Source organism: Crocodylus porosus, unplaced genomic scaffold (genome assembly GCF_001723895.1).
Source record: "Crocodylus porosus isolate Cpor-Errol unplaced genomic scaffold, CroPor_comp1, whole genome shotgun sequence".
Classification (NCBI taxonomy): Eukaryota; Metazoa; Chordata; order Crocodylia; family Crocodylidae; genus Crocodylus; species Crocodylus porosus.
In genome coordinates, this window is record NW_017728909.1 from 15,542,880 (window position 1) to 15,553,815 (window position 10,936).

General features: G+C 39.7%; 1 protein-coding gene across 2 annotated transcripts in view; it reads right to left on the bottom strand.

The window, feature by feature from the left end:
• Window positions 1-10,936, bottom strand: part of PIK3C3 (phosphatidylinositol 3-kinase catalytic subunit type 3) — a 132,863-nt gene that overhangs the window by 61,158 nt on the left and 60,769 nt on the right. For both annotated transcript variants that reach the window (XM_019531826.1, XM_019531827.1), the window contains exons 20-21: window positions 7,451-7,535; window positions 5,032-5,106 (exon numbers count right to left, since the gene is read on the bottom strand). In XM_019531826.1, coding sequence (XP_019387371.1) covers window positions 5,032-5,106; window positions 7,451-7,535 — 160 coding nt within the window. The remainder of the gene's footprint in view (window positions 1-5,031; window positions 5,107-7,450; window positions 7,536-10,936) is intronic.

Here is a 10,936-nt window from a genome sequence, read left to right on the forward strand (position 1 = left end):
CCCCCCCCACAAGAATGCATTTAAAACGATCTGAAAACCTGTCTTTTATTTATGTATTTATATGGCATATTATAAATAACTATAAATGTCAGTATATCTTTTAAACTCTGGGGAAAATTTTCAAAAAGTTAAGACAGTTACAGCAGACGGTTACAGCAGGCAAGAGCTAACTAAGAGCTGTAGCCTATAAATAGAAAGCCAAAAGTGTTCCTGGGGAAGGAGATAAGCAATGGAAGTCAGCTAACTCAAGTACTGCCTTATTTTTGGCACTTATTGCCAAGGAGCATTTGAACTGTTTTATGTGAATCTTAGGGGACATTTATGGCTATACACATTATACTGTTAGGCAAAATATGTGCTAAGTTTCCCATCTGGAGAGAAAAGGCAAACTCCAGTCTTTAAACGCTTAACTCAATGGGACTCCTACACTGGCAGAAAGCATAGCTCCCCGTAGCAAGTCTGTAGGATTTGGGATTTAAGAGGTTTTGTTACTGGTCAAGAAACTGTTAAGGAAAAGGTACACTTAAAAGCACACTGCTACTACTTGATGAGATACAGACAAAAGTGAGAAGAATATTAGATGAAAATGTAACATGGATATGCACTGCCCTCTGCTGCACATCTTATGAAAAACACTGGAGAAAGCATAAGTAAAATTTAGTATTACCTGTGAACCTAGTTACATATCTCTTTCCTGTGACTGAGTATACAAAAACTAATAGACAGTAGACATCTTACAACCATAAAACCCTGCTTACAGTTGTCATCCTATGCAAGAGGAAGTGATCCACTTTAAGACAGCAGGCTTTTTTGAAAGCAACCCTTCAAACAAAGCTTACAGTGGGAATAAACATAACTTCTAAAAGCAGTCCTGTCCACTTATCTTCCCAATTTCAGCATTAGCACCTCCACTTCCTTTACTTTCTACAGAATTTTTCATACGCTACTTCCCTGCACTGTTTGTGTTACGAAAGTCTAAAGCAAATGGAGATGTGAAAGTCTAAACACAAGAATGAATTAAAGGTTACAGTAAGCACATAAAGCCTTATGCTCTCTTTCAAATACTCATTTGGTTTTTAAATTTATACAATTTAAACTGAATATAAAAGCTCTGGGATCCAAACAGCTATAGATAAAACTAGCTCAAATGCTTAGGTAAAAGACAAACCTGCAAATAAGAAGCTCTCTCAAGCTCGGCTGCAAAACAGTCCAGCTAGTAGAGCTTCAACTGCATCCACGCTAAGCAAGCTTTGAGTCAGGGACCCATTCCAGACACCAGTCATAGCCTGCATTATGCTTAAATGCCCCACTGGCCAGAAAAAGAGTTTACACATTCTTTTAGGCATCTCTTCAGACATTTAAAGTTTGTGGGGGGTTTCAGTTAAAAGTCTTACTTAAAGACAAACTAGAAGTATCTCAATAACCTTACCAGTATTAATAGACTTCTTGTCTCTCTACTACATGTCAAAATTAAGGAGGCAGACAAAAAAAAAGTTTACTGCAACAGGATTTACCTATTTCAAATCATATATGTTTGAAAGTATATTGTGATTTGGCATCTGCATTAATTGTACTTTATTACCTGAGGTTATCTGGAACTTCAAAAATCAGCAGCCTTGACCCAAATGTTCACTCCCATGAGTTGGAATGAGTGTAGTAGTAAAACTAGCTTACTACTGAGATCCTTTTACTCCAGTGAGAAGCAACCTGTTTGAGGGCCTACAAACCAGCCGACACATGTGGTTGTGATGGTCACATTCATTCTTCACATTCCTACTAAATTCTGTTAGATGAATGTAAGCAGATAACTGGACCAAAAAATATACCATTAGAAAACTAAAAGTTAAAACGTTGGGTTGGGGTTTTTTTGCACACAAATGAGGCATAGAAAGATTCTACCTAATCTCTGCAATTCAAAGTTTTTAATCAATTTACAAAGATAACGTACAGCACTTTCAAAATTCAGAACTTTGATGGATGTGTCAGAATGGTGCACTATCACCGGGCACTACCAGTTAAGGTTGCACAATGTTATATTCACATCATTTTCTACTCTTCTCAGTTTAGAAAGCTGCTGCCTTTCATGTTCAAATAACATTTGTTTTTACATTCAAGCTAGCTTATTTATAGCTTAAACAAGAAAAAAAAATTGTCACTGTTTGACTACAAGGAAAACACATTCCCTTGCAAAAGTCAGCTTTGCAGGAGTTATGGAATTAAGTGTAATGCTTTTTTTCCATGTTCTACAGAAATAATTTTGATCCCCCCGCTTTTTTTGTAATGAATCCTTGAGCGATTATTCTGAAGATATGTAGACAAGCTGGCTCAGATACCTGCCAAGTTTATAAAATCAGTAGCTAAGGAAGGCTAGCATGCAGAGGCAAGTTACAACTGCAGGCAGGCTTCACTTCTCAGGATGCTGTGTGTAAGGTTGGGAGACAAATGCTCCAAAGCTCTGTTTCTATCTCATTGACTGATTGTCTTTAATTCTCTTCACTTCATTTCCTATATTTATTAGAACGCCTTATGCATTAGGAAGTCAGTGTATGTGCTCCCTGTAATATACAGACAGCAACAGAGAAGCAAACGAGAGACAGCTAGCCGTGTTAGCTGGAGAAGTCAGGGCAGGAAGCACCTTACAAACTAAGCTAATAGTTTCAGAAGTGACTGCAAGCAATTAGGTCCCTAAAATACATATCTTAGGGCAAGATCCAAAAAAAGATGTAAACTTCTGACCTGGAACTTCAGTAGAAATTCTCAAGACAAGCGGACAGCTGCAATTTACCTTTGTCAAGATGCGCCACAGATTTTACCCTTGAGATGCCTAGGCTCCTGAAAGTATTGATTTTTTATCTGTGTATGCACAGAAGTACTTGCGTTCTGACAGGATGGAGCAAATCAGCCTGCATTTCATATATAAGCCCAATCAAAATGCAAAAATGCAAAGTTCCTCCACCCGAGACCCCTCAGGAGGTTCAATCTGGTAGGCGTGCTCCAAGAATGCTTAAAGCACGCTGAGAAGATTCGGGTTCCCTACAAAAATGCAGCAGTGACTAATACTTTGCTAGGGAGGAGATTGTGTCTTTGTCTCAGGTAATAAATTAGTGGCTGGAGGACTCCTCTAGGATGTGGAAGACCCAGGATCAATTCTGCCCAAGACAGAGGGTGGACAATCTTTCCCAGCTGCAGGCTACGATGATCCACCTAGGGTCAGAGGCATGTAGGCACTAGGATTGCTGGCAGCAGTGCTTCTTTTTGCAGGGACACAGAAAGAGTGCCTGTAGCCTAAGTTCTCCCTCTGCAACCACTGGTGATGCCACAAGACAACTGGATGGATCCAATGGCTCTGTGAGCTAGATCCAGCCCATGCACTGTTCAGTGCCAAGCCCTGGCCTAAGGGGATTGAAATCCACATCTCTCACCACTCACAGGAATGCTCTAGTTAGCAGGCTAAAACCTAATCAAGGTTCAAAACAACTTCTACCCGTACAGCCTAAACTGTGCCAGGAAACAGAAAACGTAATGCTCACTGGGCCAAAGAGTGCTAGAAGAAGTCTGACTGTACCTTGGTGGTTAATGTCGATCCAGTAAGACAGAGACCTGGCTTCCCATTTATTTTTCATTTCTGGAATTAGTGTCCAACACAAAAAAAGTTTTTAACACAACAGAATAAAAGTGAGACTATGCCTATACCTGACCCAGGCAATCAAGAAAAAATGCAGCAAATTAATTTCATACTAGGATGAAGCAAGAGAGCAAGAAGAGTAGGGATGAACATGATAACTCTAATGTTAAAAGATACACAGGCTTATACATACACATTTGATTTAACTTTAAATATTGTTTTCAAATACGAGTTGCTCATGCTTTCAATCTCTGTCCATCTCAAATGAACTTATCCGGATGTTATGATACCTGATCCCCTGGTTTAGGGATGCTTAACCCTGTGATTTGCCATTAATTTAATACACTGTGATGCACTACACTACTCCACTCCTGAAAGATCTATAATTATGGAAAGACACACGAGTGCTTCTGGTCAAAGAGTAAGCATTACAGCTGCAAGGACTAACCAGAATAATTTTGATTATTGTACCAAGATGCATCTACTATCAATATAGCTAGTGCTAATAAGTGTTTAAACTTCTACTGTATTTGGAATGCAGTTGAGCATGTAATAGATGCCAAATCTGTCTGCATAAAGTCTTTTTACAACAGACACATGCAATTAATCGATCTTGAAATTGCTTTGAGATTGTGTGTTAAAGAACCCTATGAAGTACCAATAACAATCTAATGAAAAATTAAATTGTTTTATAAAACCGATTAGGATTTTTTTGAACTGGCATTACTTTCTAATTACCCAATTAATTGTACCATTGTTTTTCGGCTTCCTCAGTTCAAGCTTGAAAACAGAATGCGTGCTTACAGACACCGTTTTAAGTTATGTGCGCCATATTTCTTGACTTTAGGACCAAAAAAATAATTAGAAAAGCAGTTAGAAAAAAGCAGTTCAATTTAATTTTAGTCTATTAATGCGCTGTTTCCCAAACAAGGTGCATTTCAGTCAACACGCAACATTTTGTAATCAACTAAAACCTAGTCCACTATTTTCAGAGAACAAGCATTTTATTATTGTTCTCATTATTTATACATATGTCTACTGAGGGGGAAAAAAAATCAATTGTGCAGCCTGTTTTTAAAACTGCAATTTCCCCCCCCCACCTAAATATTCAGAAAAAAAGGCATGATACAAGGAAATAAAACAGGGAGATAGTACAAAAATAAGCATGCTGCCATCTGCACTTGTATACCTGCTCTAACACACTCCATTATGTATGTACTTTCAACCTAAAGCTTACCTTGCTAAATCAAGTATGACCTTAGATGTTATGATGTCTCCATAAACAGGAATGTGATTTAATATAGAACAGGTTTATCAAACATTATGGCTGTAAGGTAAAATGCAGTAAAATGTTGCCAAGATGTATTTGCAAACAGCACTGAAGTAGTTGATTTAAAATATATTACCTGTTTTTGTTAGCAAAAGATTATCCAGATGTCTGTCTCCAACTCCAAGGATATAGGTAATCACACAATAACCAGCTGCAACAACAAGTAAATTATAAAACAGAAATATTTCAACTTCTAGAAGTCATCGTGTTTCATACCACTGGTACTCGTATGCATGTTGATACATTATTACTGAGATCACAAGAAGGAATGTGGTAGAGCAGATAAAGAACATGTTGGAATATAAGGAAACATTTCTGGAATAAAATTAGAGTGACATTAACAGAAAATGAAATACAAAGATATGCCATTAATAAATATTTCTTAGTATTTCACTTGTATATCATTACTGTAGGTTATGCGTGTACATACACCATACCTATCTATATAATACTGGATAGATACAGAACTATCATTTAAGTTATGAGATCTCCATTTTTCCAACATTCAATCAGTATAGTATTACTTTAACTTATATAGCACTAAGAAAGGAACAAATAAAAAATTCAAAGACGTTCAGAAAATGCTTGCTTGTTTACAAAGCGTGTTACAAAGAAAATGCTTGCTTGTTTACAAAGCATATAGGACTTCTGTGCAAGAAATATGTGGGAACTAAGAATCGATTTTAGTGGTGGCAATTACATTGCAACTATGGCTATAGAGAGGCATTAATTTCTACTGCTGCAAATTAAAAAAAAAAAAATAGAAATCTTCCCACTCCATCCTGACAACACACCCTTTCCCCCCCCCAGTCAGGGTCCCCCTCATCGGGGAAGGGTGTGGGGGAAGCAGGAGAGGAGTCTAGTTGCCACTGTTCTCGAAGCCTTCCCTAAACTGGGGTCCCTCCAATCTTGGGAAGGCCTGGAGGGGGTGAGGGGGAGGCAGCAGCAGAATCCCTTCCCTGACTGGGAGAAGCCAGCGGTGGGGAAATGTCCTTTCCTTATTTTCCCCGCACTGGAGTCCCTCAGTGTGGGAAAGGCACAAGGGAAGCTATAGCTTAACTCCTCCCGATCACACAGCGCTCGCGCATACTGCATTCATCGTAGTAAGAGAACATTTCTTGCAAGGAAGATCTTCCATCTGTCAACCTGGAAGACTGCTCTTATGGATGGGTCATACTTCTTCCACAAGGAACTCAACAAGTGCCTATAGTATAGCAATTACTACCGGGAGTGATTCTCCTGGTACAAACTAACACCTGTACATAGCCTGTGTCCCCAGAGGTCACTAACAATGTACACAGTAATGGCATTACCCACAGCTAGTAGGGTCCAACACAGCCTTCCAAAGGGTGATCCACTAACATTTGTGGAGAAAGCACTGGAGTCACACTACCAGGTTAATTTTGAACCAAAATATACATTTTGTCTAAGTAGATTCATGCATGATTTTTTTTTCAACTGAATACCACAGGAAACGTTGCAAGCTATACCTGTTATTTATATGAATGCTTTAACATTGTGCTAGAAATAAACAGAAATCAAATTAGTCTATTCTCATTAATGTCAGGCAGGAAAGTAGAAAAAAAAAAAAGAACAAATGGCAAAAGATTTTAAAATCAGCTTTAATAATTTAACCTTCTGCCTAACACCAATAAGGGATGTAATTTATCTCTCCCTGCATTATCATGGCCCCTAGAGGAAAGGAGAGACAGGAGAAACTGTCTTTCAAGACGGTTTCTAGGGAGATGGGGGCACTTAATTTCCACCAATCGCTTGCAGGAAAGACAGAGAGATATTACAATACTCTCATCAGAAAGTGCTGATCACTTTTGGGGCTGCACGAACCTCTCTAATACAGGTGGCTGCAATCTCATTTATGCCATATGCTCTTCCCCAGAAGGACTGTTCCATTGCCAGGGTCTGCACCAACAGAAATAGGAGCTCCTCATACACACTTAAGTATTTTCAGTTTTCTTCCACTAAGACAGTAGCCACATTTTGATTTTGTAATTAAGAAACTTCACCTCAAAGTAACTAGGTTTATATTCAGTGGAGCTGAAGACAAGGAAAATGATCTATCTTTAATTCTGGCCCAAGTTACTTCAACATGGGATAAGGGCAAGGATTTTTATGTTCCGGCCTTGTGTTCAGAGGTAGGGAAGCAAGTGATGTAATGGTATGGTTGGAAAAGCAAGGTGCTCATTAGCTATCCACTATTTATCTCATAGTTTTCATAGACATCAGGGCTGGAAGGGACCTCGGGAGATCATCGAGTCCAGCCCCCTGCCCAAAGGGCAAGAAGTCAGCTGTATCATCATAATGCCACATAATGGGTATATTCCCCTTACTTCTCATAGTCATTGTTCCTTCTTGCTGTCAGTTTAAAGATTTCTACATAACGCTCATCTGAATGCTACTAAAACTCCATCAATCTAACAATCACACTCTGTCCTTGGTACATGCAGCAAACTATTAAGAAAATGTCCATAACTTACCACAGCTCTTCACATAAGTATCCATCACCTCTGCACTTATTCCATGAGGCCCAGTATCACTTGGTGCATGCTTTCTGAAGAAGTTCTGAGAATACATCAAAAACACTTGCTTACTCGACATAGCTGGCAACTATCTTTGGGACTGATGGAAGAGTTAGCAGTTTATAGCGTGGGCTAAACTTATTACCATAGTCTATTTGTAAAAATCCTGCTCAGTTATTAATCTTACCACTTAGAGACTGTCAACGCTGCATGCTAAAAGTGTTATTCTCAGAACTGTCAGATAACATTAAACAAAGGAAAATCAAGCAAATTCCACTTCGGTGCTACGGCGCTGTTTAGTTTATGTTTATTAGCTTTTTCTTATTTTCTTCAGAAGACATGGATTTAGAGTCACTTTGTCACAAACTGAAGGGCTCTTCTTTCTTTAAAATAATCCCATAAAGTTAAATTTGCATTGCAGGCTTCTTGCCTAATTACCATGACTGTGAAATGCTTCTGCTGTAAATATAGTTTGTGCTAGGCCAGCAAAAATTAAAACAACAATAGCAGTTCAAATTAATCAAGACATTGGGAAACACATCTGAGAACATGCACTTAACATTACATCTCTCCCTACAACATTGCTTCAAAAACAAACAAATCAAGGGTATGTCCATACAGCACAAGGCAGCTTCATGCACAGATGCTCCATCTAGCTCAAGTACTAGAAAGCAGCACAGTCATATTAATTAACCTAGCACTTTAGCTTAGTTAATTAGCCTGGTTGAGCAGCACAACATTTTAATGTGTTGCTTTACCAGGGCTATGACAGCTACGTTGTTCCCAATAAGCAAATTCGTCTGCAAGTAGCTCAGTGCTCTATGTGTGGCAATGCACTGTGCTTTATGAACACAGCTTCAGTGATACTAAAAAGGAAACTAATAAGGTTTCTCATTGAAAACTGGCATTCAACTGGACTCTTACCCTCATTCCAAAAGAAACCAATTTTGGTCTGACCAAGTTAGTACAGTTCAACCCACAAACCAAAGGTAAATTAGCAGTTTTGCAATAAATGGCCACATAAAAAGAAGCTGTACAAGTGTGCATCACAAAGTTGCCAGTCAACTGGATAGCTGTCTGAACTGCCCTAAACATAAGGGAGATCTGAGTGTAAGAGGAGAAGCTCTGTGAATAGTGAAAGACCTGAAGGGCATTTCTACACATACTTTTTTGTCCCACGATGCACCGGAGATCTGCCGATTAATCGAGTCTAATCCAAGGTGCTAATGGAAGAGTCCAGGCAGGATTTTTAAATGCTATATGGAAGAAAAGAGTCCTGCTCTCATATGCTGCAGGATTTTAGGAGGAAACTTTCTGTTGCCCCTATCTCTTGGCTGTGCTGAAGCAAACCCTACTAAGACACAATTTAGAAGCTTGGCAACTGCATCCAAGCCCAGGGCAGAAAAGCTCTGTGTTTATCGTATAAGAAAACAAACCCAGAAAATTTTACACTAAAACCCCACTGAAAACTTCAAAGCTGCGTAATTAGGCCACCGAAAACTGCTGACAAAGTTTGCGCACAGAAGCTTAATTCTTCCTGCTGGCATGCATCTATTACAACCCAGGGCTGAATTCTTTCATCTAATATTCCTCAAATACAACCTGCATATTACTTTCTCTGCAACTTCCAATCGAAATTATAGTGCACAATGCTAGCAACTGATAAGAATGAATGCACACATACTGAACAGGCACAATGAGTAAAACCTATGCAGATAAAAACAGAAGTTCATTTGTCTATACCAGTGGTCCCCAACCTTCACAGCACTCTTCATTAGACCCAAAGCACCGCTCAGAAAATGCCAGCTTTTAGTTTTTTTCTCACTTTTTGAATACGGAAGCATAATAGAACTTTTTTTCCTGTTGCAAAGAACTCAGAAATATCATAATGGGTCAGACTGTTTTTAACACTGCCGGTTCCTACATTACATTTTTGGGTTTATCTAGTGGATCATCCTTGCACACCTGCCAGTACTAATGTTGCATGGCAGCCCATGACACTCTTGAAAGGATCTGAAGGAACCCAAGGATGCCACAGCACCCTGGCTGAGAATCACTGGTCAATACAGCCTGTTTAGTTGTGCAGCTAAGTTAATTTTCCAGTAGCTGCATCTCAAGTAGCAAAGGTTCAATACTAAAATACTTCTACCACTGTCTTGCCCTATCCTATACCATCTGTGCTACTGGCTATTAGGAGAAAATGTTTATCTAATAGATCGCACACTGGACTAAGGCCCAGGAGACCTAAGGTTTTTTTGATTGTGTCAACCTGTTATGTGATCTCAGGAGAGATGCTATTTTGCCTCCTACCCTTTCATCTGTCTCTTCTATTTAGATTGCAAGATCTTCAAAGCAAACTATTATTCTAGTTTCAGTGCAAACAGAATGTGGCTACCATTTCATTTGGGGACTCTACAGCATTTAAAAAAATGCCTTCATACAATTTATACCATGGCCGCAGAGACGGATGGGTTCAAGGTATGTTAGAACAAAAGAATAAAAATAGAAGAAAGTTTGCCAGATAAGAGTACAGGTCAGAAGTTTTAGAAAGGGCATGCTATTTGAAACTTGATGTTGTTGTACAATATAATACATAAGTAGCAAGAAAAAGCTGGAGATGCATACTCAGCTTTCTCTTTGATATTTCCTAACCTGAGTGATCAAAGAATAATATCGTCTGTATTTTTATATGAATACTTTATTTTCATCCTACCATTTTTAGGTAGTATATAATCAGACAGAAACTTTACTATCATATAAACACAGAAATTACTGTGCAAAACCACAGACTCCAAGTATAACAGAAGGCACTACATGTGGCACAGAACTGCTGATGGAATTTTCTTCCCCCAAGGACTTTTAACTTATGCTATAATGGAAGATGCCTGGTGAAGTAGCATTTTAGCTTCAACTTCCATGTAAGCTTTGCTACACAGCACTTACATTATGTCTACCACTACCAACCCTTTTAACAATGACATAGGACTGTCTGGGTGGCCCCCAAAGGGTTAGCATGTGGCCCACAGGCTCCCACTATGGTTCCCCAGCACTCCTCCAGCTTCTACATCCTACCCCCACGCCTGAGGACAGGATGGCACAGCAGGAGGGAGCTGGCATGACTGAATGGCACACATGGCAGGGGAGGGACCAGGCTGCTTGCACTATACATAAGGAAGGAGCTGGGCTACCTATACTGAAGGTGGGCAAATAGCCAGGAGGAGTGGGGTGGGCTGTGCATGCAGCTTGGAGAGGAGATGGCAAACTGCCTGTGTTTCAGGAGTACTAGGGGGTGGGCTGCCTGCACAGCACAAATGGCCAGGAGGCGAGGGGGACCTGGGCTGCCTGTACTGTGCGCGTGGTGGGGAATTCAGGGGAGGAGGCCGCCCATGTGATGAGAGGCCCTTGGTCTGCAGACCACAATTCATGCAGCCCCCAGGACTGTGG